The sequence below is a fragment of the Propithecus coquereli genome, unplaced genomic scaffold (assembly GCF_000956105.1).
Source record: "Propithecus coquereli isolate 6110/MARCELLA unplaced genomic scaffold, Pcoq_1.0 Scaffold11, whole genome shotgun sequence".
NCBI lineage: Eukaryota > Metazoa > Chordata > Mammalia > Primates > Indriidae > Propithecus > Propithecus coquereli.
Window position 1 is genome coordinate 9,861,751 of NW_012134969.1, and position 27,891 is coordinate 9,889,641.

Sequence of the window (27,891 nt, forward strand, 5' to 3'; positions counted from 1 at the left end):
GAGTTTTTTTTTCTGGTAATTCTGGTGTTTAATTTTGCACAAATAAGCAGATAGATGCGTATTTCCTCATTTCCTTTTCTTCCTTATAGAAAAGATGGAATACTAAGCATAAAATTCTTCCTTGCACTATCAAAAAACCTTTTAAGTTACCTAAGATCTGTGTTTAGTTGTCTCTTGCATTTCTTACCACTTCCTATATATCCCTGATCCCCTGAGACTTACAGGCCTCTTGGAACCCTGAATATACCGAGGCGAAACTGTATGAAAAATGAAGACAGGTATTGATTTTAAAACATGGCCTTTGTCCTGTGACGGACAAGCACTCTCAACCAAGAATTCTAGAAGAAGCCTCAAACCCATCACAGATGGAAAATACCACGCTTGAACCCAAGATCCTTGTTTAAGGAACAGTTAGTCTCTCAGCCAGATGTCCTTTCCTGTTAACAGAGCACCCAGAAACAAAATAACCAGGGTCTGGAACAAGCAACTTGATGGATTTTTGTAAGTTTACAGATCTTAAAGAAAAGTCAAACATGCAGTCTTTCTACACAAGGCTGCCACTGTCCCTTGAACCTAACATTGCTTGGCTCGCAGACAGCCCAGTCCTCCCGGGAGAGGTCCCTGGGAGAAAGAGGGCTCCTGGGATCTACACGCATCCTGGCAGGTAACAGGATACACCTGCTCAAAGCTTCAGCCCACAGGCCGCACAGCACAGCTGTTTTTTCTCAGCCTGAATAAGCTGGATTTAGGGGGAAAAGAAGGGAGAGAGGAGAGAGGGAGGAGCAATTCCACACCTGTCCATTTACTTTTCGGGAGTTCTCCTCCCAGGGACTCATAAGCATTGGAAAGCTCCTGAGCAGAATTTATTTTGGTTCCCCTGGGGGTTAGCAGATGGTGCCTGATTGCTGGTACGGACAAACCTGTGTGAACCCAGCTAGGATGCACCCACAAGCAAAGAACCCAACAGAGGCAATTAAATAGGCCACTGAGATCTCCTACTGTACCATCCCAAGCTTCGTCTGGGTGCAGAAGACCTGGCTAATCACTTTTTGGGAAATATACATGACTCATCTCTGACAAGACCAGACCAGTTCAGTGGGGACTCTATCCTGCTCAGATTACAGAACGATTGTCTGCCCAATGATCTGGCTGTGGACAATGAGCTACAGGGAATCTGCTGTTCAGACCATCCTAGGAAGCAAGTAGAGGCTGGAAAGTACCCACACCTCCTTAGATCCCCCTGTTACCGCCATAGGATTTAGTCCTGGATAGCTCAGGAGACCTGGAATGTCCCTTGCTCTGAATTCCAGATCCACCCAGAGCATCATACAGTTTTTCAAGGATGTAGCCAAGGATACTGGTGATCGTGAATCTGTAGCTGTCCCATAAATCTGGGCATTCTGGACCTTCTCCCTGGTCCCCTAAGACTTCTATGAGTCACAACCCCATTGTAAATGAGAGAGTGTTTCTCATAGGAGCTCCAGGCCAGCAGCGTGGATGGATGCCCTGTCTCCTGTGTCAACAATGACAACCCATCAGCAGCCCTCGTCCTGGGGAGACTCCTTTTTTCTCCAACAGCTGCTCCAGAGGCTAAGGGATATGGCACAAAAGGCACTGAAATTAGAGTCAGAGCCTCTTCAACAAATCTGGCCTCTGCCACTCTGTGTGATTGGGGCCAATTCACAAAGATGACTCAGGGCCTGTGGGCTCAGCTATAAAGAGGATAGTAAGATTATCTACCTTACAAGATTTTGGCAAGCATTGAGTAAAATGGCTCTGATTAATGGGTGTTGCAAGAACTATAAAATATCCTTTAAAAATACTTGCTGCCTCCCCCATAAAGCAAATGCTCTCTTGCTGTCTATTCCAATAGCACAGACTGGGGAGGGGGGTGGGGGAAGGAGGGTAGGAGTCCCGCTAATGCTGCAAATCTATCCCCAGGTATTCATCAAGCACCCATTTTGTGTCTAGCACAGAAAACGTGTAGGACGAGGTTGCTGCCCTCCAGACTTACCATAAGTTAGGAAGAAAAAAATGCAACATGTAGGAAGAGAGAACTCAGCGTGACCCAGGATATTCAGAGAAAATTTCTATGGAGAATGGGGTGTGAATATCGGAGTTGGAAGGGAGGCCTGGCTCTGGTGAGGCCGCGAGAGAAAGGGAAAGACATTGCAGGCATTTGGTAGCATCTTTTAAGTAAATAGGATCCTATTACCTTGGCGGAATTGTTTTTTGTGTTGCATATCAGTTATTTCTCAGAGGTAGCCTCTTATTCTTGTGAGAAGCCGTTATATTTAAAGATGTTGGAGGCAGTAGGGGAGGTTGCGGGGGCTGCACCCTGCCCTGCCCAGAGGGAGCCTCGTTCTGGGCACCGGATTCAGCAGTTAAAGGGGTACAGCAGCCCTGCACCCACTTCTGGACCTTGGGGAGGTATCTGTCATGGAGACCACGAGAAAGACCAGGGTAGAGTTGGGAGGGACTCAGGTTTCATGAGCACCTACCTGGTGCCAGGGCTACACTGAGCTCCTATCATGGCCCGTGATATCGATGTGATTATTGCCATTTTACTGATGAGGAAAGCAGAGACTTAGACAGAGTAGCCCAGTAAGTAGCACAGCCAGGATGTGAACCCTTCGGAAATAAATGAAGACTGTGCTAAGGAGAACAGACACCTTGCAGGAGATTTTATTTGGGGGGGCTATGCTTTGGATTCCACAGGTGTCTCCATGGAAGCAATTCTGAAACTCTTTGGAGAATACTTCTTTAAATTCTGCAAGATGTCTGGCTATGACAGGATGCTGCGGACCCTGGGAGGAAATCTCACGGAGTTTATTGAAAACCTGGACGCCCTCCACAGTTACCTGGCACTGTCTTATCAGGTAAGGCCACCCAAGTCTGGTCTTGGCGGCCCCAGAGGAAGTACGTGCCGCAGCAGTTCTAGGGCATCTCCCTGCCTCCCCCAGCTGAGGTGCAAGGGAACTGCCTCCATCGGTTGGTGCTGCAGAATCCTTGGTACCCGTGTCAGTGGGCCCGGGGAAAGGAAGGAAAAATAAGTACACTGTTGGCCACTTTTATAAACTGGCCGACAAAAATCAAAGAAGGGCGAGTTGCAGAGGTCCGGCTTCGGCATGGGGGATGGCCTGTTCAGATAGGGGTTGGGGTGGGTTTGGAATTCAATCGAGGAGCCCGATCACAATGGGAACAAAGGCTGAAAAACAGGTGTCGGTGGGTTTGCGAAAGTTCTCCTAAGGCTTCCTGGCCTGGGTGGAAGCTGATAAATAGCTTCTGCAGCCAGAGCTGTGTTATTCATGTATCAGAAGGGAGGATTTGACAGGGCCAAGAGCCAGAATCGGAAACCATCCAACTCTGATTAACCCACGGGTGACTGACTGAGGTGTGAAGAAACTAATTTCCCTACTGGGCTATGTCCTTCTGGAGTTCTTTCCTTGGTTTCCTTGTTTGTTGAGATCATTGGCAATTTAAATGCTTAGACTCCCTTTTATTTTTTAGACAAGAAAAGGCAAACAGGCATTTACGCATATCATACTAATATTAATGCTTTGTTATATTGTATAAAATAGTTTGCAGGTATTTTTAGGGCTTTTTATAGTTTGCCAAGCTCTTCACCATTTCCATATTGGATGTTCATAACCACCCCTGCAGGGCTACCATGAGGATAGGGTAAGATTATGTGTTCAGGGGTCTCATTAATCATTACACATTCTTATACCTTATAGATGTTAAATGGGAAAAGTATTACTTTCTTCATTTTTCAGATAAGGAATCAGGCTTGGAAACCTTAATTGATTTAGAGTAGACTGAATGGTTGGGCCCGTCCTGTGGTTATCATGTGAACTACTCCAGGAGAGAGGGCAGTGGGAAGAGCCCTGGTTGTGGGGTCAGATGGGCTGACAGTGCTGTCTGGCCAGCTCTATAACTTACCAGCTGTGTGATCCTGGGCAAGTTATTTGCCATCTCTAAGTCTCAACTTTTTCACTTATTTATTTAATTAATATCTATTGAGTGCCTACTATCTACTGAGCACTTTTTGAGACATTGGACACAGAGACAAAAAGAACAGGAAAAAATAACCGATCTTATAGTGACATGTGGATTGAAAAAGATAGGATCTAAAAGTTTCTAGCATTGTAATCAGCCAAGAGAAAGCATTCCATAGATAATAATTCTCTTCCTTCCCCTCTTCTCTCTAGACAACATGGCCAGTTTTAAAATTACAATAATTTGCGTGATAACCTCCTTTCAAATTTTTTAGCTAAAGCACAATAATCAGAATATGAAGGAATACAGTTAGGCTCCTTTGGTACTCTTTCATAATATTTTTCAATATCACATCTTTCATCTGAAATTTGGCTAATATATTAAGTCACAGATCTGGAGAAGGTATTAATATTCTTCCATTCATTTATTAAATTTAAAAATTATGGAATATCTTTCATGTTACAGATATTCTCACCATATTACTGTCACCCTGATGAATAAGAATGAAAAGAATGAGGTTCTGAAGTCCCAAGTTCATTATTTTTATACCCAATCCTGCTACCCTTCCTCTGATAGTCATTTTCTTCTCCCTTCCCAATATGCCAAAACAATATTACTAGAGAAACAGTAGAATAGGGGCATGGAGCAGGAGCACGTGGATTTCCCCTTCAGCTGCTCTGTATTCAGCTACCTTATTTTCACTACGTAGGATTTGGATATAATTTTTTATCAATTTTTAATTTCCTATTTTATCAAATGCTTTTCATGTGTGCTGCCTCATATCCTCTTTAGGTTTAGTCAAGATGTAAACACACATACATGCAAACATACATACTTTGTCTATGTACATACATACTTGCAGAAATATGCAATAAGTATTTGGGAAAAAAAAAAAAGAAACCCATTTTAAGTAGCAACCTCCACCGTGGAAGGGGACAAAGATCTTGAAAGGAACCCACCTCCTTAATCTCCTCCCTCGCTCTGACCACAGCCTGCTGAGTTGCCTGCTGACCAAACAGAGGAGGAGACTGCTTCTCTTGGAGACATGCCCAGACTAAGTTTTTACCTTTCTTTCCTAACACACACCTCATGTACTGTGAAATGGTGCGTGCTTGAATGGCAATATTTATTCCTGGAGAAAGAGGATCTCTTCCAATGTATCCTTAAGGGTTCTAGTTTCCGAATGTGCAACTTGACATCACAGATGACATTATCCTTCCAGAACAAGAGATTAATTAATTAATTCCACTTGCAAATTCCTCTGAGCCTCTGATCTGTCTGAGAATGCAGATGCCCATGGTCACTTGGTCACAGGCCAAACATGGCAGAGACTCACTAAGGCTTCCTGGTTACCACCAGCCAGGCACCCCTTGGCGTGTAGGTAGAAACAGCAAGGCATTATGCAAAGGCTCATTTGGGGGTCAAATGTTGCTCTATTGTTAATCTAGCTTTAACTTCCCTGAGCCTCAGTTTCTTGCTCTTTAAAATGGAGCTAATACTTATCATAGAGTTGTTTAGGATATAAGAGGTATAGTATAAAATTCCTGCCATGTAGGAGCTGCAGTTTTTATGTGATTGGAGAGAGGTTTGGCGTATAGTTCTGTGTAACGTAATGGATAAATACTATTATTTCATAAAGCTTCAAAAGCATAACATAAATAATTTGTGCCCATTGGTGAAAAATGTGTTGTGTTTTTTAATTAGGAGATGAATGCACCATCGTTTCGAGTGGAGAGAGCTGCAGATGGGAAAATGCTTCTCCATTACTACTCAGATAGAAGTGGTCTGTGCCACATCGTGCCAGGTATGGGAATGACTTTACTAGTCCTAGAGCTATGATGCCTCTGGAGTGAGGAAGGCTTCTCTACAAATTCTCCAGCATGGCTAACAGTCAGTTGTGGGTAGGAAGTTAAAACTCTCTTTAATGTCTGACTTTATACCATCCGGATCATTACTCCCAAAGTCCTTGAGCTTTTAAACTAAGTTTCCAAAATTCCACAAGAAGGAATAATCTAGTTGTGATAAGTCTGCATATATTATTTTGCACAAACTTTTTATTTGTATTTAGCATTGTAGAAAAAGCATGCTTCCGTGTTTTTGCATTGTCTTTAAAATCACATCTTACATGGCTGAATGATATTTCATATTGTAATTATCTTAACTAATCCCCTATTGTTAAACTTTTAGTTGATGCTAATCTTTTGCTATCATAAACAATGCTGCGATGAACATCTTCATGCATTTTTCCCAATATTTTCTGTTATAACCCTGGGATGGATTCCCAGACGAACATTTTTAAAAATGCAATCCTTAATGCTTTATAACTGAATTTTGCTTACATGATCTCCAAGGTTTGTTTATTTGTTTAATGAGTTAAATGACTTCCTGAAACAAAAAAAATGAATAGATGCTGAACTAATAATTAGAGTGGAAGGGATATATTTGGTGCCCAGACGTGTAACTTCAATCTCTGCATATTTTTATTTCATTAGCTATCCTATGCTGCCTGTTTTGAGGAAGGGCCTGGGCTTGGTGAACTCTGGAATATTCACCAGAAGTTGTGTAATTTGATTGTTTTATGATTTTTGTTGACACAACTGCCTTCTGCCATCCCTCACTGATATAGGTGTCCTTCTGCCGCAGGTATCATTGAGGCTGTCGGCAAGGACTTTTTTAACCTGGATGTGACCATGGATATCCTTGACATGAATAAGGAAGTGGAGAGGACAGGGAAGAAGGAACACGTTGTGTTTCTGATTGTGCAGAAGGCTCGCAGGAAGATGAGAAAGGCAAAGCCATCCAGGTTACAAGACAGTCAGGACAACCAGAGTGACCAAGAGGTACTGGATTTGCTATGTCTTCAGAAAGCACAGTTCCCCCTAAGTAGAGCTACCAGTCTTAGAGCAATCTATGCAAACAACAGAATCAACTGGATCTTCTAATAGTGAGGTTAAGGCAGAGTTTCTCAATTTCAGCACTATTGACCTTTTGAACCAGATAATTCGTTGTTGTGATGGACTGTCCTTTGTACTATAGGATGTTTAGCAGCAACCCTGGTCTCTACCCACTGGGTGTTGATAGAACCCTGCCCCTCAGTTGTGACAATCAAAAATGTCTCCCGGCTTTGCAATGTGTCCCCAGGGTGGAGATGGGACTGAAATTACTCCCTGTTGAGAACCGCTGGGTTAAGGTTAATTGGATATACACTAGGAGGCTTTCTGGGGTATACCTGAGCCTAGAAATTTTTTTCACCTATAAAAATATTGGTAAGAAGGGTTTAAAACTTAGTGGCTTATTTTTCAATTCCCCTAAAATCAATTGATCTCTCAAGTCCTCAATGCCCACTTCTGCAACTCTAACCAGTCATGGGTCCAGAGTCAACTTAAGACCCTGACCTTGGCCATATCCATTGCAACTTGGAGGGTGAGCATTACCTATTTAGGTCCCACATCTGTTAGGTGAACATGTAGCTGGTACAGATACCCAGGTAAGTCTGCGATTCCTTAGCATATCCAAAGCCCATCTCTGAGTCTGTTCACTGCAGAATCTTCAACCAGTGATTTTTCTGCCTGATATCATCCTGGTCGCCTATTGAGATTTATAAAAAGCTATTACTGGCTGGGTGCAGTGGCTCTTTCCTATAATCGCAGCACTTTGGGAAGCCAAAGGAGGCAGAATCGTTTGAGGTCAGGAGTTCAAGACCAGCCTTGGCAAAATACCCAAGTCTCTACCCACCTCCCCCAAAAAAGTTAATGCTGCTTTTGATAGAGAAACAGCATGAGGATTAATTAGAGAAGAAAATCTTAGGAGTTTCAATATCTTGGTAGAATTGATCTCATAAGTCCTCACGCTGTTCCCCTGGCCACGGACACGCTTTCTCATTTAAAGGTGGACCCGAGCACAGCAAACGGGGTTTGTGCATCTCCAGTCATATGACAAGATGCTTCTCTCTCTGCCATCTTCAGGCCCTCAAGGCAGCTTTCCTCAGGATGAAGGAGAAATATTTGAGTGTCTCTGCTTGTCCTGTGAAGAAATCCCACTGGGATGTTGTGAGAAGCATAGTCATGTTTGGAAAAGGTAAGTGGGCTGTTCTCCCAAGCTCTTAGATCAGAATATCACTTGGTTTTCAGGAGTAGCCGCCAGTGTACACAGACAGGGCCAAGCCCTCTGTGATCGTGAAGTCGCTGATTCCTGCAGAGTCATGGTTTTTAACTTTGAAATGTCGGACTCTAGCTTGTCTTTCATTACTCCTTTTATCTGTGCGGGTTGACATGGAGACATTGTCTGTCTCCCTGTCCTCAGGGAGAACTGTTGGAGAGAAGGTTGGGATCAGTCCCAACTGGAAACTGTTGGAGGAGGAGGATGAGTACTGATGTATTTTCAGTAACAAGCTTCTCTGCTGAATTCAGGCCTCTCCATTAGGTCATATTTCTGGACTGGAGATCCATGGGTGATAATCACTATTGTCCAGTCATGCAAAGGACACCAGATCGAAAGCCAAGAAAGCAAATTTCTGGCTCTGTCCCTGAGGAGCTGTGTGACCTTGGACAAGATCCTCCGTCTTCCCAGTCTCCAAATGAAGGCATCAGCCTTGCTAAGGTGCCTCTGTGGGCATCGAACTAGTCTAATGATTAGCACCTAACGCCCAAGTCAGAATAAGGGCTCTGACCAGCTGGGAGAAGGGAGCTAGAGTGCTCCTTGTCATGGCCCGATGGGCCAGGTGACATGCATCTGGGAGAACGTCTGCCGGGCTCAAAGGGCTGCATTTTGTGTCCTTCAAGCCATGGCAAGTGAGTCAAATACACAATTGACATCCTTTGTCTAGGAGATTTTCATATCAAAAAGGCTCCATTTCGAATCTCTACCCCCTGCCAAATAGGACTGTTGGTTAAATTTTCATGTGCCACCCCAAACTGTCAGTCTAAAAAGCTCCATGGCAAATGTCCCTGACGCTGGGCCCGGCGCACACGCTCTGCTCTGCTAGCTCATTGTCTGGCTGTCACCGTTTCAATGCCGACTCTGTGTTCATGGCGAGACATACTCAATTGGCCCAGAAACTCTTCAGCGGCGGGCAGAAACTTGGCAGGGGGCAGGAGGGCTTCTCAACCTGGTAGCAAGTTTTCTGTTTGTTTTAATTTGGAAGAAGAATTGCCGTGGCCATCTGGAGACGCTGAGCGAGCCCGTGCAAAAAAGCAGGGACTGCACTCTGCCTGCGAAACACTTGAGATACTGTCCCTATCCCCAGCTCTGTCCTGTGCGAGGGCGGTGGCACGAGCTGCCTCTCACCGGGACTTTCTGTTTCTGTGTCCAGGGCATCTCGTGAACACCTTCGAGCCGATTTATCCCGAGAGGCTGTGGATCGAAGAGAAGACATTCTGCAATGCTTTTCCTTTCCACATTGTGTTTGATGAATCAGTGAGAGACCCTTCCCTCTGTAGCTTGGAGTTGGGGATACGCCAGGGAAGGGAACACGATTTATAGTCTTTTATGGCTAGTGGGGATTTTTAAGCCCCTGAGAAGTTCCCAGGGCTTGGGAGACTAGGCTTTTAGCCTTGTGGGACTGTTGACTTCCTTGTCACACTGTGATCTTCTCCAGAAACCAGAATGCAGGAGCTTCCTGATAAGAATGAAAGGGAGGTTAGGACTAGTGAATGAATGGGAAAGTTTGCCATTAGAAAAGAGGGAAAAAGGAAGTGAGGATAAAATTCATTATGTAAAGAGACAACAGAACGTAGTAGCAATGACTGGGTGGAATTCTAACCGTGACCTCTTGCTGTCCTCGTGGCCACCATACATGTCTCGATCCCACCAAGCTTCCCTCTCGGCCTCTTGAACGTGGGGCAGAGGTCCCTGCCAGCTCATGCCACTGTGCTGAGAGAGTTGTGAGCACGCCCATTTAGGTTTTATTGTTACTGATTTCTTGCATAAAATGTCTGTCAATTGAATTGATCATGAACTCATATAAAGGACAGTTAGGCAAAACGAATTTCATCAAAAATCAGTTAAAATGCTTTCAGCCTTTGTGACTTTTTCTGATATTTATTTAAACTCATACACACATTAAGTCATCACCTACCAGTCGACTGCTGGTACAAATTCTATGAAATTTATTCATTGGAAGGTAGTCTCAAAGAACTTATGATCTAACTGAGGTAAACTAACTCCTTTGTGTGAAATAACTATGGAACTATAAAGCAATGTATTATATTTTGACTTTTCCCCACTGCCACAGGGATATTATTATTATTGCCACTATTTAATATTTTAAATTCTGGGTGACTTAAAAGACTCCTTTAAAAAAAAAAAGTTTTGGGCATAGAATAACAAAATTTAACGATACGTATTCCAAAAGGTTAGGTTGATTTCTGTAGCCTAACAGAGTTCCCATGGCCAATGAAGTTAAGTCTTCCTGGGCAGTCTGTGCTGGTGTTGACCACTTTATGTAAAAGATACTCGTTTCACTTCTTCCTTCCCTGCATTCGCTGGAGGTAGCAGTGAAAGGTGTCTCCCCACCCCCTTGGTGGGCTCCTTCACCTAGGCCTGAGTGTCAGATCCATTGCTACAGAATTTGCTAGTTTTTTTTTAATTAATTAATGACAGAAAGAGGGTGGGGAGAGGGACGTCTGACAGACCTGGGAAAGAACTATTAGTGCAATTGAGATCTGTAACCTCTGTTTCTCTTTAGTCAGAAATATGCTTCTGAGCACTCCTATTCTTTTCTCTTTCAGACATTAGTGCAAATTTGGTTGTTTAAAAAAGTATTTATTACTTCCGTGATATTTATTCTACCACCAATCCCTGTTTCCTGCAGTGAGTCACAAAGCATGGCCAGCGTGTTATTTATAAGGGAACGTTTAGGGTGGAAGTGGCTTTCTGTTCCCCAGTCTTACCTCTGTCCTCTGTGGATAGCTGCGGATCAAGCAAGCTGGAGTGACTATTCAGAAGTACGTCCCAGGACTCCAAACCCAGAAGATTCGATTAGACGAGTATTTCTCCATCATTCATCCTCAAGTTACCTTCGACATTTTCAGCATCTGCAAATTTATCAACAGTCAATTTGTCCTGAAGACACGAAGAGAAATGCTGCCCGAAGCCTGGAAAAGTCAGCCCACACTCAAGCTCCGAGGTAATAACTCACTTCTTTCCCATTGCTCCCTGCCTGTGTGGGTTGATCACAAAGACAAAGAAGCAAGAGTTTTCCAATTTCTTTAAAAGTGGGACAGGAACTACACTGAAAATAAGTTGTTATTTCCAACATACTTAGCCTGATCTGTAAATGATGTATTTTATTTCCTCAACCATCTCTGGTTTAAACATAAATGAACTACATATATATATATATATATATATAAAATAGTTATATATAATTATAAAATCCTCTAATTTATAATTTATGTAATTCTAAAATTCTAGTCTTTGATTCATTTTGAGTTAAGTTTTATGCATGGTATGAAGGGGCACACATTTTGAGCTGTCTTTCTACTAGACTGATGATTAGGTGTTTTAGGCATGAACAGAGGCAGAGTTGGAGGGACATCTGAGACGAACATGACGTATTTGAACCTGAGTGAGTTGTAGAGTGCAGCGATAAGAGATAGGGTGGCAAGATGAGGACTTGAACTCTATCGCGCAGTTGGAAACATCGTTAAGTGTCTGCCATGACCAGATTTGAGGATTAGAATGATCCCTCTGGAGGCACATGAAGGATGGATCAGAGCGTAGAGCAAACGGATCCAGGGGGCCAGGTGGAAGCTGCCGCTGGGGTACAGGTGAGAAGATTTAAGGTGCTGAAGGAACTCAGGCGGCGGCCCTGGAGTGGCAATCAGGGGAAAGACTGATGAGGTAATTAAGGCAGGACTTGGTGACTGGATGAGGGGGCTGAAAGAGAACGGTTAGAGTAACTATTAGCTTCCTTGCTTGGCTAACTGGGCGATGAGGTGTGATTAACTGACAGAAGACTTGACAGACCTCCTTGAGGGCAGGGATTTGGTCAGTTTGAGTCACCGCTGTATCCTCAATGCCGAGAACAGTGTGCCTGGCTAACAGTAGGGATTAGATACATATGCGACGAAAGATTAAAGAAAGAGGAGATTTGCAGAGGGGATTGAAGATGAGTTTAGTGCAGACATCCACGAATAAACACTTAATAGGGAGTAAAGAAAAAAAACCCCACTGTTCATGGAAGTATAAATGATCACAACCACCCTAGAGGGCAATTTGGCAATGTGTATCCAAAGCTTCAAAAGTAAGCATCTTCTTTGTCTAAGTAATTCCATGTCTAAGAATAGCTATGATTATACACACTTACCTCAAGCTTGTTCACCGCCATGTTGTGTATGGAATAAAAAACTAGACAGAATATAATCAATGCTAGTTTATTATTTAAATAAAATACAGTATAATCAATGCAGCCAGCAAAAATTAAGATGCATATCTATATTTAAGGATATTAAAGAATATTTGTTCTGTATTTTTAAGTGAAAAATTCAGATTACAAAAAGAAGATGCCGGATAATCGCACTGTTTTGGTAATACAAAGATATACTCCAGACTATTAATAGCAATTATCTGTGTCATGCGATTATGGCTGATTTTTACTATTTTCTTTCACTTTTTCCATTTTCTACAACAAATGTGTTGCATATGTTGAATGTGATCTGCTTTTATAAGCAGATAACAAACATATCTATTTTTAAAGAAATACATATCTCAAGTCTAGGAAGCCATGTTTCTCTGGAAATTCAGATTTATTGTCAGTAAGGTCTAGAATGCAGTTGTGTAATGCTAAAAGAGAAGAACCCTAGGAAACACCAACATTTAAGGAATGGTATTTTTAAAAATGTAAAGAAAAAATTCAAAGAAGTAGGGGAAATCTCAGACAGAAAACAGTGTCAGAGAAGTCCTAGGAAGTAAGATTTGAAGAAGAGGGGGGGTCTGATTGATACCATCAAATGGCAAAAGAGTTGAATAAAGAAAAGACTGGGAAATTTGTGCTGGAGTCAGCAGTGTGGACGCCAAGGATGGAAGACCACCTCAGAGTTTGCAAACAGCCGCAAAGAGAGCTGTTAGGGAGAGGCGGGGAGATGAGAAAGTGGAGACAGACAGTGTACATAACCCTCACGAAATCTGGCTAAAAGGGAAAGAGTGTGAGTGTGTGGTGGCTAGAAGGTGCACTGTGTGGGCAACGACTGGTTATCTGGCGAGCTCGTCCCAGCCCCTGTCGGCGACATACTCTGTTATTGCGTTTCTCTCCACGGCGGGAAGGCCAGATGATCTGGATGGAGTCCACACGGTGCATGATGTACCTGTGCTCCCCGAAGCTCCGCAGCCTGCAAGAGCTGGAGGAGCACAAGATGTATCTTTCCGACATCGCCCCCCACGACACGACCAGGGACCTCATCCTCCTGAACCAGCAGCGGCTGGCTGAGATAGAGCTGTCCAACCAGCTGGAGAGGAAGAAGGAGGAGCTGCGCGTCCTCTCCCAGCACCTGGCCATCGAAAAGAAGAAAACAGAGACCCTGCTGTATGCCATGCTGCCTGAGCACGTGGCCAACCAGCTGAAGGAGGGCAAGAAGGTGGCGGCAGGTGAGGCACCCTTCCCTACACAGCCACCTCCGGGCAGGGGCAGTGTGCCTTAGCCAGGGGCACAGGCTCTAACACCAGACAGAGGTGGGTTTGAATTTTGGCTCTGTCACTTGTAAGGGACATGATCTTGGGCTAATCACTTCATCTGCATATCTTCAGCTTTCTTCTCTCTGCATCGACAGCGATGATGCAGGAGTGATGCATGGACTAGATGGTTGGAAAAGTGGCTGCCACCCACATGCGTGAGGTTCTCTAAGAGTTTAAGGCTGTGTCCTGAGACTGGCCTCATTACTCAGTGGCCGTGAGTGGGGTTCTTAGCCCTAACTAGGAATAACACACTCACACGTTAGCGAAAGCACTGGGTGCCTCTGCGGACTGTTCTGGAGAGCAGGCTACTTATGGAGGGAGGGACGCTGTGATCACTCTGCGCTCACTTTCCGCTGTCACGGGCATGTGTTCATTCACCAGCATACCCGGCGGACCTACTCCATGCCTGGGTGCGGTGCTACCTCCAGGGGACCCACAGGAGTTCACAGCCTGGCGGGTTTGACAGATATATGCAGATATATGCTGAATAAATTAAAAAGGGTAGGCGTGACTAAAGGAAAAGAAACTAGTGTGCATTAAGGAGCATCTATGGTGCCAGTATCTAGTAGCCATTTCACATGTGCTATTTCATTGACTTTCCTCAGTGTTTCTTTGAGAGAAGTGTTAGCCATACTATACAGCTGAACAAACCGACAGTCACCCCACCTTATGAGTAAAGGAGCTGGAAAACAATCGTGTTAAGTCCATCTGACTCCAAAATCCACGCTCTTTCCACCACATAAGGTGCTATGGAAACAAAAATGACGGGGAAATCAATGATAAATAGATGTCAGAAGAGAAGGAGGGGCAGGGTGGCGTTGTGAGGGCACCTCTCAGAAATGTGTGCCACTTGAGTTGGGGCTTGAGGCTGGATTTCAGCAAGCAAGGAAGGGCAAGGCTTGTCAGGGGAGTGGGCTAGCAAGCGCAAAGGCAAGGCAACGTGAAAATAAATATTAATACCACGGTGCACTGTCCCTAGAACCTGGGGTGCTTGCAAAAGTGGTGCCTGCTGAGGCCGGGAACGTAGGGTGGGGCTCAGGCGGTGCAGTGATGAATCTGATTGTCATGGAAAAGGAATTTGCCTTTTATTTTATAAGCAGGGAAGATTCATTGAAGTTTTTTTCTCATTATGGAAGCGACATGACTAGACTGATAAACACGATTTTGGCTGCAGTGTGGTGAATGCGTTAGAGGGAGGCTGAAAGCCTGCGGGAGCTAAGGCAGCCTGGGGCGTGGGGGGAGCAGGATTTCCTCACTGACCCGAGGGGGAAGGTAAGAGAGAGGAGGCAGGGATGAGTCTGCGGCTGCTAGCATAGAAAATGTGGTGCTTTCTCTTAGCACAGAACCAGAAGTAAGAGCAGGGTTCAGGGAGGATGAGAAAGTCAGTTTTAGAACCATGAAGCTTGAAGTGTCTATGAGATCCTGCACAGAACATGACCAGAGGTCATTAGGAATCGTGGGGAGAGCTCAAGGGAACATTCTGGCATGGAGTCCTAGACGTGGGAACAGTGTGGGTGGGGTCGATCACAGGCTCTGTGAATGATGAGTAAGGTCATCTGGAGGGCATGGGGTGAGAAGAGAACATGGTGGGGTGTTGCACCGTAGGCAACATCAAATATTTAAGAAGGGTGAGAGGCCTGTGAAAGATATAAAATAAGGAGATCAGAAAGGTAGAAGGAATATGAAGAGAAAATGGTAGGCTAGAAGCCAAAAGGAAGAGAAAGTTCCATGAAGGGGAAGTTACCACCAGAGGTTTAAGTAATATCAAAGGCCCCCAGCTGTGTTCAAGGAGTCACCAATTCACTCACTCAACAAATATTTATTGAGCATCTACTATGTGCCAGGCCCTGCTTGGATAGAGCTGGGGATACAGCAGAGGTCAAAACAGACAGTCTCCCATTTCAGGGAGCTTTGTATTCCAGTGGAGGAGTTAGACAATAACCAAAAACACGATTCTGTACAAAGTGTCATACCACGTAAGTCTCATGGATGGGGGGGCAGGTGATCAGGCTCAGACGGTAGAGAGTACCTAAATTGTGGTTTCAGGCACGGTGTTCAGGAAAGTTCTCACTACGTTGGTAACATCTGAGATGTGAGGTACAGGACCCTGTAGGTACCCGAGAAAAGAGTGTGTCAAGCAGAGGAAGCTGCAGGTGGCAAGGCCCTATGGCACGGGACACTGCATGTGCTGGAGAAACCCCAGAAATGCTGGTGTGGCTGGAATGGAGCGAGCAGGAGGGACATGAGGTCAGAGGGATGGCAGGGACAGAGCTGGGGGTTCCCTTTGTAGACATGGTAAAGATTTGGGGTTTCTTTCTAAGTGTGATGGAAGTCACGAAGATTGAGGCTCAGGAGTGGGGGGTCTGACCTAACCAGAACACCTGGCTGTGTGGGGGAGAGACAGAAGCAGCAGCATGTGGTAGGGGCGCATGGTGACGATGGGTGGCTTCTGCCATACAAAGACGGGGAAACCCACCGCTTCACAGCGACTAGTCTCTGTCGGTCCTTCCCTGAGTCTCCTGTCGCTCAGGCTCTGCCCTGGCCCACTTCCTAGAGGCCATTTCTGTCCTCCCACAGCACTTGTCCCATCGCATTGGAAGTCTTTGTGCATTCTTATGTCCCCTTCACCAGACTGGGGGCTCCTTAAGGGGCGGGTGCTGTCTGCTTGCTTCCTGTGATGCAATTCTCCTAGCGTGAGGACGAGCTCGTAGCAGGCACCCAATAACTGTGCTCCCTGGAGGCCCTCCGTAAATGTCTGCTGGGTGACTGCCTAATGGCAGATGGCAGGCAGACCCTTTTCCCCAAGGCACAGGCAGGTTTGATTCTCACAGGGCCTTTGAATCCAGAATTCATAGAGTTATGGAATTCTATATCCTCAGCTATCACTGATACCTGGTTTCTGTTGCAGGAGAATTTAAAACCTGCACAATCCTTTTCAGCGACGTGGTAACGTTTACTAACATCTGTGCTGCCTGCGAACCTATCCAAATAGTGAATATGCTGAATTCAATGTACTCCAAGTTTGACAGATTAACCAGTGTCCACGAGGTCTACAAAGTACGTGTCCACGCCGCATGGGGTATTTCGGCATATGCTCATTCAGGGCAGGTGCTTCCTTCTGAGTCTTCCTTTGCCTCTGTCTGCACGAGTCAGGGGTCCAGTGTGAATGAGAGTGGGGTGAAGATGAAGAGCTAAAAGGAAATTGGAAGCTTTTAAGGAATTTTAGTTTCGTAGGTATCTTTTTACCATACTCAGTGCTAAGATGGTGCCCCAGTGCCCTTGAAGGGCAAGCACTGTTTTCCTAGAGAATAGTTCTACTCCTAAATTCAGCAGAAAGTCTACTCCAAATAACGTATAATCTATTAATAATACATAGCATCATACAACTACCCCAGGGCCTTCAGCCCTCTGGGATTTGTTTCCACTAAAAGCAGAAGGACTTTTGTCTCTCTCCCGGCTGTGTCTTGTGTTAATATCCCTCTTACCTCCTCCTGCACGCTCCTCACCCCCTAGCAAGGAGCCACCAGCTTTAATACAGTCCTTTGTCAAAATGTGGAAAATGGCAAAAATACTTAAGGCATATCTAGTGCATAAGGAAACCCTATACCTATTTTCTCTCCTGACAGGTGGAAACAATAGGAGATGCTTACATGGTCGTAGGGGGTGTACCAGTGCCCATTGGAAGCCACGCTCAAAGGGTGGCTAATTTTGCCTTGGGGATGAGGATTTCTGCAAAAGAAGTGATGAATCCTGTTACTGGAGAACCCATCCAGGTAGAGAGCAACGGAGTACTTTGCTTAACACCAAACATCTCACACACAAAAGTAGAATTCTACTTATCTGCTTAGGTGGTTCCTGGGTATGCTACGGTAATTAAAATAGGCATATTTCTTCCAACTCTTTTCTTCTCTTGCATGTGGTCCCAATAAAGGTATTAGAAGGCTATTATAGTCTCGACTTCTCTCCAGTTTCAGAAGAGGCTGTGGTGCTCAGGACTTCCCCGTGATTGACCACAAGTTCCTTTGTCCCTAATTTAGGACAGTCCTGGCCATGTCTCCCTATTTACCTAGCAAGGCACAATCCATCTTGGAAGGCAGCTCGTTTATAATTCCTACTCTTTTGTTAAGGCATTTGAACAAGTCATTTATGTTTAGTGGACCTCCAACTTTTCCTGCTTAGAGAACTTCTGCCTCCAACATGCCATCTGACAGGTTTGGAACTCAGGCGGAGGTGTGACGCTGCCTGTGGTCAGCCACCAGGCGCCACGGTGCCGTAAGATATTCAGAGTGGCTTTCCTGTCACCACGCAGCCACAAGCGAGACATCTGCTCGCCTTTCTCACAAGACGCTACTCTTCCAAGTAGGGAAGTTGGTTCACACTATAAAAGTTGGACAGTTTGGGAGATGAAAAGTAAATGCCATCTTCTGCCAGCCCAGCAGACCCTAACCCCCCTGAGATGGCTGAGAGAGGCATCTCTCTGCCTTCATATCTAGATCCCTTTCTTGCTCATGTCCATCAGAAATTCAAAATAAACTAAATAACTGACTAAAATAAATAAAACCAACGATAAGATGGAATATGATTTTTCCAAATTATAATGTTTTTGCAGGAGATTCTGAAAATGTGCTCTATTCATGCTCACTGTAGTGATTTGGAAGCTGAGCTTCACAGATCCTGGTTCAGCATCCACTGCCGTCTTCTAAGCAGAAGCTAGACTATAGTCACAGGAACAAAACAGCCACAGTACACACTCATTGTAAACACACCGTCTGCATCAGTGGAATAAAACCCCAATATAACAAATAAAAAATGAGGATGGGAAGTAATGAAGGAATAGATATAAGAAGATCAGATAAGAACAGTGTAGAGTGTCCAGATACAGACTATACATTTAAGGCCAATTGATTTTTGATCAAGGCATCAAAAATTGAGAGGGTAAGGCAGCCTCTTTTTAAGAAATAGTTCTGTTACAATTGAATATGGAAAGAAAAAATGTACCTCAACCCTACCTCACCCCATATGCAAAAATTGATTTGATATATATCATGAACCCAAACGTAAAAGCTAGAATCATTAAGCTTCTTGATGGAACTGTGGGACAATAGCTTCATGACTTTGGGGGTAAACAATGATTTTCTAGATAGGACACAAGAAGCACTAACCAAGAAAGGAAAAAAAATGATAAACTTCATCGCTATGAGCTGAATTATGTCCCACCAAAATTCATATGTTGAAACTCTAGCCCTCAGTACCTCCGAGTGTGACAATATTTGGAGATGGGGCCAGGAGCAGTGGCTCGCGCCTATAATCCTAGCACTCTGGGACACCAAGGCGGGAGGATTGCTCAAGCTCAGGAGTTCAAGGCCAACCTGAGCATGAGTGAGATCCCATCTCTACTAAAAATAGAAAAATTAGCCGGGTGTCATGGTTTGCACCTGTAGTCCCAGCTACTTGGGAGGCTGAGGTGGGAGGATCGCTTGAGCCCAGCAGTTTGAAGTTACTGTGAGCGAGGCTGATGCCACGGCACTCTAGCCTGGGTAACAGAGTGAGACTCTGTCTCAAAAAAAAAAAAATAAAAAAATAAAAAAGTATTTGGAGATAGGGCGTTTACAGAATAAGATGAGGCCTTAAGGGTGAGCGCTGATCCAGTCTGACTGATGTCCTTATAAGAAGAGGACATTTGGACACACAGGGACACCAGGAATGCATGTGCACAGAGGAAAGGCTGTGTGAGGACACAGCAAGGAGGTGGCCATCTGCAAGCCAGGGAGGGAGGCCTCAGGAGAAACCCAATCTGCCGACATCTTTATCTGGAATTTCCAACCTCCACCACTGTGAGAAAATAAATCTCTATTGTTTAAAACATTAACTGCCTTGCGAATTGTATTTAATTGTAATTGTATTTAACTAGTTTTGAGCCCAGGGCCTCGTGAAGCAAAATCTAAAGTGGAACCCTGCAGTTGGTTTGTGAAAATCTTACTTGTCGATGTTCTTATTTTTACAATTAATGTTGACAAATTCATTCTAAAAACATGGATTAAATGAATAGAAGTCAATAAATTTCATTTTTCACTAAGTTTTTCATTACATTAGAAAAGATAATTTTGTTTTCAAAGCTTTTATTCTATTTTCATAATAAATCACTGTGGCCCCAAAGGAAAACAAATTTTTTTCTAGCGTGGCAGTCAACGTGTTAAGCTCCCCAGTCTAAAGTATTTTGTTATGGCAGCCCTAGCAAACTAATATATTCATAAAAATTTAAAATTTCTGCTTATTAAAGGAAACGAATACACAAACCCACAGACCGAGAAAAATATTTGTAACACACACATATATATTACGTATCAAAATACGTCTAGAACTGATGCACATTAACAACAAAAAATAAACAACCCAATTTTTGAAACAGGCAAAAAATTTGAACAGACTTTTCACAAAAGAAAATGTATGAATGGACAACGTGTGCATGCAAATGTGTTTAACATCATTAGTCACCAAGTTAATGCAAATTAAAACCACAAGGAAGTATCGTTTCACACCCACTAGAAGACCAAATGGTGGCAGGAATGTCGAGCAACTGGAAGTGTCACGTTGCTGATAGGAATGTAAAATGGTAAAACAGCTTTGCAGAAGTGTCAGGCAGTTTTTTTTGTTTTTTTATAAAATTAAGTATGCATCTACCTTGTGATCCAGAAATTCCACTTCTAGGTATTTATCTAAGAGAAATGAAAACATATGTCCACAGAAATACCTATACAGAAATGTTCAGAGCAGCCTTAATTATAACAGCTTCAAATTGAAAATCATCTAAATGCACATGAAAAGAAAATGGATAAAAATATTGTGGTATATTCTTACAATCAAATACTATTAAGCAACAAAAATAATGAGATACTAATCCATACAACCATATAGATGAATCTCAAAAACATGTTGAATAAATGAAGCCAGATATAAAACAGCATATACTATATTATTTCATTTATGTGAAATTCTAGAACAGGCAAATTATCCTTTGGTAAAAGAAATAAGAAAGTGGTTATCTCTGTTGGAGGAGGTGGGCAGAGAGCTTAACTGGAAAGGACACAAGATAATTTTTGCAAGGTGATGGAACTATTCTATGTTTTATTTTGGATAAAAGTATGGAGATATATGCACTTGTCAAAATTCACGGAGCTAAATACTTTAATATCTGTATTTTTTATTTTATGTAAGTTATACCTCAATGTAAAAGTAAAAGCAGGAATATTAGATGATGTCTGTTGAGCGAGGTTCTCTCTGCACAGATCAGAGTGGGGATACACACCGGACCCGTCTTAGCAGGGGTCGTGGGAGACAAGATGCCACGGTACTGCTTGTTCGGTGACACTGTGAACACAGCCTCTAGGATGGAAAGTCATGGGCTTCCCGACAAAGTGCACCTCAGCCCCACAGCCTACAGGTAACCTTTCATTTTATTCATGCCTGCCTTTGTCCTTCCCTCCTTCCAGAACTTACAGAGTGCCTAGCAGCCACAGGATGAGGGTAGTGCAGACAACAGCCAGTTATAACCCACAGGCCAAACCCAGTCTGCTGCTTCTTTTTGTAAATAAAGTTTTATTGGAACATGGCCATACTCGTTTATTTGCATATTGTCTAGGGCTGATGTTGGGCTACAGAGGCAGAGTCAAGTGACTGGGACACAGATCGTATGGCCCACAAAGTCTAAAATATTTCCCACATGGGCTCTCATAGAAACAGTTTGCTGACCTTGGGTTCAGCAGCAGAAGAAAAGACAGTCACAGTTAATTATTTTTAAAGTGGGATGAGTACGATGGTAAAGAGATGCATAAAATAATACTTACAGTTTCTCGAGCACTTACAATAGGCCATATTCTGCTCCAAATTCTTTTACATCTGTTAATTAATTTATTGTTAGAACAACTCTGTGAAGATATTTTTATTTTTATTTACAGATTAAAAAAAGGCACAAAATGTTAATACCTTGTCTCAGGTCCAAGTAGACTAGAAACAGAAGACCTAGATGCAGGCTGGGGGCAGGTCGCAGAGTCCTGCTCTGTAACTACTGTGCTGTCATGTCTAAGGGGACCACAGGGTGTGCTATGGGACCAGGGCATGGGGCCCTGACCCAGTGAAGAAAGGCTTTGTGGAGGGGACTCCTGAGCTGCCTCTTGAACAAAGAGTTCCAGCGTAGGATTTAGCCAACATCGGGGTCTTGGGAGTAAACACCAAGCAGCACAGGCTCACATGTAGAGTAGGTGCAGAGAACCACAAACAGTTTGGCTTTCCTGGATGGGAAAATTCGAGGCAGAAAGTGGTGAGAGTTATATGTGCACCTCCTGAAGGACGAGCACTCTGCCCTGTAGGTGAGGAAAAGCCCCCCAGAGTGTGAGGTTGGAGACAATGGCATGGTCAGGGTCCTGCTTGGTGTCACTGAGCACCCTAGAGACCTGTAGGGCAGATTTGAGAAGAAGGAAATGGGAAAGGGAGACCTGTTGGGAGTGTGATCTGGACCAGAGTGTTGGCGGCAGCAACGCAGGGGCAGTGAAGCCAGTGAAGGTGATTCCTAGAAATGGCGGATAAGGAAGAGGGAGGAGCCCAGGTCTGCATTCCAGGTGACAAGGGTTTGAATGATGGTGTCACCACTGAGATAGGACAAATAAGAGGGATCCTGATTCTCAGGGCAGATGCTGAGGTCAGGTTGGACATGCTGGGGTCAAAGGAACCATGGGGCATCCAGGCAGAGGCGCCACAAGGTGGATGGGTGAAGTCTGGAGTCGAGCTGGTGGCCAGAGATGCAGACTTGGAGTAGGCGGTAATTAAAGCCATGAGAGCTGATGGGACCCCCTCGGGAAGGTGCAAGGTAAGAACAGTGGGGAGAGAAACGAGTCCTGGGCAGAGAATCACTGAAGAGGCAGGAAAGGAAGAGGAGCCCGTGGAAGAGGCAGAAGAAGAAAGAGTCAGAAAAGGACCAGCAGAGTTCAGGGTGAGAAGCTCTCTCGTGGATGATTTTAAGGAGGAAGAATTGAACAAAAATGTCAAATATAGAAACAAGAAATGAAAATATTCATTAGAGGCTTTGGGGACGTTATCAAAAGTGTTGTGTGGAATGGTGGGGATAGGTGCTGGGTTGAAGGATAAAAGGAAGAGAGAATTTGTGTGGATCAAAGCAGGTGAGAAGTGGTTTCTTTGCCTCTGTGTAGGAGGGATGAGCCCCAAGCATGATGCCAGGATGCAAGCGGAGGGGGAGCCAAAGACAAGGGCAGGGGGGCTGATGGGCCCAGGCCCAAAGGAGGTGGGAAGGGGGCTCGGATGCGGTGCCCATGAACAAGCCGGACCTCTGAGACGGGGTTGGGGGACAGGGTGTTGTGGCCATGGGGTGAGAAGTCGCAGGCTCTCACCTATGATGACTGCAATTGGGAGATGAGTCAGGTCACAAAGTAGGAGGCACGGTTAGCAGCTTGCGAGTGAGGGGGCAGGTGCCACATGGGGGAAACGAGGGGTGTGGTGAAGGTCTACACTCTCAACGCAAGCGGCCGACGACAGGGGAGGACTTGCAGGAGTGCCGAGGCAGGTAGCCGTGAATTTGAGTCATCACCGGGCTGAGTGGCTCTTTGGTTTTTTCCCAACATCCCTCAGCTTCCAGGAAATAAATAAACAAGGAAACATTTGTAAATACCCTGTAGCTCCATCCCTTTTCATGGTCCCTTCCTTAGACTCTTCAGTTCCTTGGCAGACAGAAAGCGTGGCAGACAAGCGTGGTGGTTAGGGTGAGCAGGATGACAAGCATGGGGTGTATCAGGTGCGTGGGGAAGAGGGAAAGGAGAGTGCTGGTGCCCAGGGAACCCGATGCTACAGAGCCATGAGGCGATGGTGTGCACACGGGCACCGATGGCACGTGTGCAGAAACGTGAGACATGCATGTGGCAGGTGTGCTGGAGGGGGGAAGGTCGGCTGTAGGCTCAGAGGGTTTTGATGGGTCCCCTGTGCTCTCTCTTGGCCTCTGGCACCCTGTTAAGAATGTCTAACCTTCACTCTCCCCACTGCCTTTGCCCCCCTCAGCAAGCCTGGATGATGCCTTGGATCCTTCTCCTGCTCTGTCATGTGTCCTGGCTCCCCAACTTCTGTTCTTGCATCACCCTTTGCATTGTAACCAGTTCTTGAGTTACAGATCTTTCATATCGGGTGCATTTTTTTTCTTTGTGCAGAGCCCTGGAAAACCAAGGATTTGAAATCATCGAGAGAGGTGAAATTGAAGTGAAAGGGAAAGGGAAAATGACCACATACTTTCTGATCCAGAACTTGAATGCCACCAAGGACGAGATCATGGGGAGACCGACAACTCCACTTGATCACAAAGGTAAGCAGAAAAGAGAAGTCTTGTCATTAATGTCGAATGCTTTTTCTTCTAACAACCTGAGATATAGCGAGTGTGGTCCTTAGGTCCTCAGGGCTAGCATGGGTACATCCCTGCCCACCACCAGGCTCCAAGGATCAGTTCAACCGTTTTGCCCTGAACACACATCTCTTGCATCCGGGGTATTCTCACATTTCTTGACCTGGGCTGATGGATCCAACCTAAAGGGTTTTTGGGGTTCTTCTCTTTCCCAGAAGGGAGTTTTCCATCAAGCTGTCCTGTAGCTGGGGAATGATTTCAGAGCACTCCCTCTGCCCCTCGGCCTCAGAGGAGGCTCCAGAACAGGCCTTCCTCACACACTGGGACCGTCTGCCTTCCTCATTTTCCTCTAGCTTCCAAAACTGGGAAGAAGAACAAAATTTGTGACTCATTGAGTTCCAGGAATGACAAGAGGGTGGGAGTTTAGGGTAAAACAACCCAGTACTAAATGGGACAAGGGATCACTGTTTGGCTCATGTCTCCCCAAAAAAGAAGCTGGAACCCAACAACAAGGTCTCCATCAGCTGCAAGGCCAACCTGTCCCACTCACAGAGAGCCCCTTAGCCCAGCCTGGCTAAGAGGGAAGTGCTGAGCTGAAAGGGAACCCGGCAGCAGGAGGCAGGCCTTTCTGAACCTCTGAAGTGACCTGGAGAGAAGCTGATCTTCCGCCGCTGCAGAAATCCACCAGGAGAATCTCCAAAGCCAGAGGTTCCTCATGTGCACGTCTAATGTCTGCAGGCTATCGCTTTGGGACACATGGGTTACTATTTTGAAAAGTGGGACTAACCCAACAAAGAGACAGATATTTGAAGAACTTTTACAATTGTTTTCATAATGCTTTCATTCTAGTATTGGCTCACCTAATTATCCCTGTGAGCTGTCACAGCTCTTTCACATGTCACGGATATGGTTTTGGCCACATTTTACTGATGACACTTATCTGAAAAGATCTAAATAAAAAACGAGAAATGACTTTGGCTAATAAAGACCAGGAGCCCTCATGAGTGTTTTGGCCCCCAAATTTCTAGGCTCTGGACACCTCACCCACCGACATCTCGAAAGCAGGTGCATTTGCTCATTCTTCTAGGAGATGAGAACGTGAAACGTATTAAATGTCTTTCAGCCTCCCTAGCGTGACACTGAACAGCCAGAACTTCCATCCAGTCCTCCACATGACGGGCACCTGAAGGAAACATGCAAGGCGCTGCCGATGTTCCGAGGCATCAGAGACAGTCCCCCAGCCCTGTGGCGCCTGCCGGTGCGTCCGTTCCCACAGTTCCTTCCTGTCACACTCTTTTGCAGAAGCACGTGACCTGGGAAAGGAAGACAGGAAAGCCGTTGTCATCATGAGGTACGCCGACAGTTGGCAGCTGCTCCCTGACAGGAACGTGGCGGATGGTGAGTACACAGAGGTGCCTCGTGGGGGTGGGAAAGAGCCAGAAAGGGACAGTTCAGGTGGGGTTTGGGGTCCTGGGGCAGGACGCCTCTGACTTACTGCCAGCTGTATTTTCAATAGCTTTGGTTTTGAGCTCTCTGCACCCCAGCCACCCTGGGGTCCCTCATTCTCCACTTTGGCCCCATCCAAAATAAGCTCTAATACTCAAAAGAATTTATTAATCTCCACACACCCACAAAACCAAATTTCCCTGGACACTGTGGCCCTCAGTAGTGTGCTCCTCTTATGAAGGGGTGCTCAAGACCTCATCATCTGGTGCTTCAGAGACCCCAGGGCATTGACACTGCCACAAAGCCAGTTCCCCTCTTCCCACTTTGCCCTGGGATGGTGGGATGGGAGGATTTTCTTAACCGTATACTTACCCTCCACTGCCTTGGGGAGTCATTCGGCTCCCTCGAGATCTATTGTCGGGACTGACACAGCTGGGTTTGGAGTGTGGGGTCACAAAGGGGAGATGAAGAGCCAGGGATGGGCCACCACAGCCACCTGTCGCCTTCTGGACCCCACACCAGGCACTCCATGTGGAGCCGGGCCAGGCAAGGCAGCAGTGCATGTTTGTAGAAGGGATCAGGCCCGTGCATTTTGCAAAACCCATCCCTGGTCATTGAGACAATTTCTTAAAACAAATGAGATAATCCATGTGATGAGTTAGAACAGCTTAATAATCCACATAAAGAGTTCAGCTATTGTTGTAGTTATTAGATAATGTCTCTAAGTTGATGTTGCTTGAGCCGTTGGCATTCGGCACTGTCCCAGTGCCTGAAGACTTCCCTCTAGCTTGGTCCTAGAATCCAAAGTCCAGGGAAGACCAGCAGCCTTCTGTTCATATCAGGTGAGAGGAGACAGAGCAAAACTCCCCTCACTCTGATCCTGGGGTCGGATGGAGGTTGGGATCCCGGGACAGGAGAAGCTCAAAGCAAAGTTTCTGCCATTACCTAGAGGCATTTCTCTCCCCTCCCTACTCCCCTCCTCCCTGGATTTGCATGTTTCTGGCAGTGTCCAAACCCTGAATAATCATCCGACCTATCACAGGATAGAATTATAACAGTCAAAGATCCATTCAACAATATTCCTGGAAAAACTGTTCCTGCTCCAGGGATACAGTGTCCAGGCCAGATACTGTCCTGGAATCCAAGATGCTCGATGGACCAAACGCAGGGGGTGCCTGCCTTCCAACAGCTTGCACGGCGTAGATGGAGACCATTAACATGCAACCAACTAAATAAGACCATCCGGGTAGTGATGAGTGTTAAGAAGAAAATAAAACTGAGTAGTGGGGAAGAGGGCGGACGAAGCCTTTTGAGGGATTCAGTATTCCAGCTGAGACTTAGATGAAGGGAAAGAGCCCCCAAGGGACCACCTGTGTAGGAGCTTCTGGGCAGCGCATGCCTGAGGCAGACACAAGCTTAGCATATTCAAAGGAGATGAGAAGGCCAGTGTGTCTTGAGAGGGTGGGAGATGGACGGGACCTTGGGCAGTCCTGGCCTTGCGCCTACTTATCTTACACAGAAAGCATGAGCGTGAAAGAAAGGTTAGGTGAGGAGGAGTTGGGGCTCCTGGGGCACCTTCAGGGGGAGGAGGGCACCTGCCATTTGAATTCCTAAATGGCTGCTCCATAAACAGCTCTAAAGGGAAGGTCTAAAAACACCTTATGCTCTGGAAGATGCACAAATTCATTTTTCAAACTTCTGCTGCATGAAGGGTCCCTCCACAGGGACCAGCAGGGCTGCGCAGGGCTGGGCATCTTGCGTAGAGGGTGGGAGACAGAAATTTCTCAGCTGGGCCCCAATTCAGCATTCGGGCCCCAATTCGCCTCTCCTAAATTGTTGCTTTCCTGGACAGAAACCGACATCAACAACTAGAGGAAGAGAAACTGAGGACACCTCAGTTTTAGGGGGACACTGGAGGGGTGCAGACCTGGCATTTGCTGGGCTACTACTTTGTGTCAAGCATTTACCCGCATTATCTTATCTGATGCAACAGTCACGTTGCCACTCCCCCAAAAAAGGAAAAAAACTGAAGAAGAAAAAGGTAAGCCAATTAAAAAAAGGCCCAAAACCAACAAAGGGGAAAAATAGGATTTGATCTTCATTTGAGGCTCATTTTTCTTGGGCAGACCATGTCCCTATGAGTCTGCTTTGAGTATCAAACCCAGGTGGTTCCATAGTTTCCCCAAGTGGTAGCTGCCTTAGTTGGATCTGCTGGGTTCACAGTGGTTCAGCCATGTGTCTCTCAGATCCTCTGGGCCCCATCAGAACAGATTTCTGACCGGTCAGTGTGATCGGCAGGTGTATGGATGAGGAACAGCTCGCACACTGTGGGTGCAGGGCAAACTGGTGTGCACCAGCGGTCTGGGTCATTGGCCACA

General features: G+C 45.4%; 1 protein-coding gene across 1 annotated transcript; it reads left to right on the top strand.

Annotated features, from left to right (window-relative positions):
- Positions 1 to 2,777: 2,777 nt before the first annotated feature.
- LOC105813679 (guanylate cyclase soluble subunit beta-2) lies at positions 2,778 to 27,385 on the top strand. Its single transcript, XM_012648457.1, has 15 exons — positions 2,778 to 2,879; positions 5,704 to 5,803; positions 6,643 to 6,839; positions 7,965 to 8,076; positions 9,311 to 9,414; positions 10,909 to 11,125; positions 13,264 to 13,584; positions 16,580 to 16,728; positions 17,298 to 17,444; positions 20,958 to 21,112; positions 23,880 to 24,053; positions 24,129 to 24,210; positions 25,096 to 25,132; positions 25,370 to 25,465; positions 27,366 to 27,385. Exons 1-15 carry the CDS (start codon positions 2,778 to 2,780, stop codon positions 27,383 to 27,385), a joined length of 2,013 nt encoding a protein of 670 aa, XP_012503911.1.
- Positions 27,386 to 27,891: the final 506 nt, after the last annotated feature.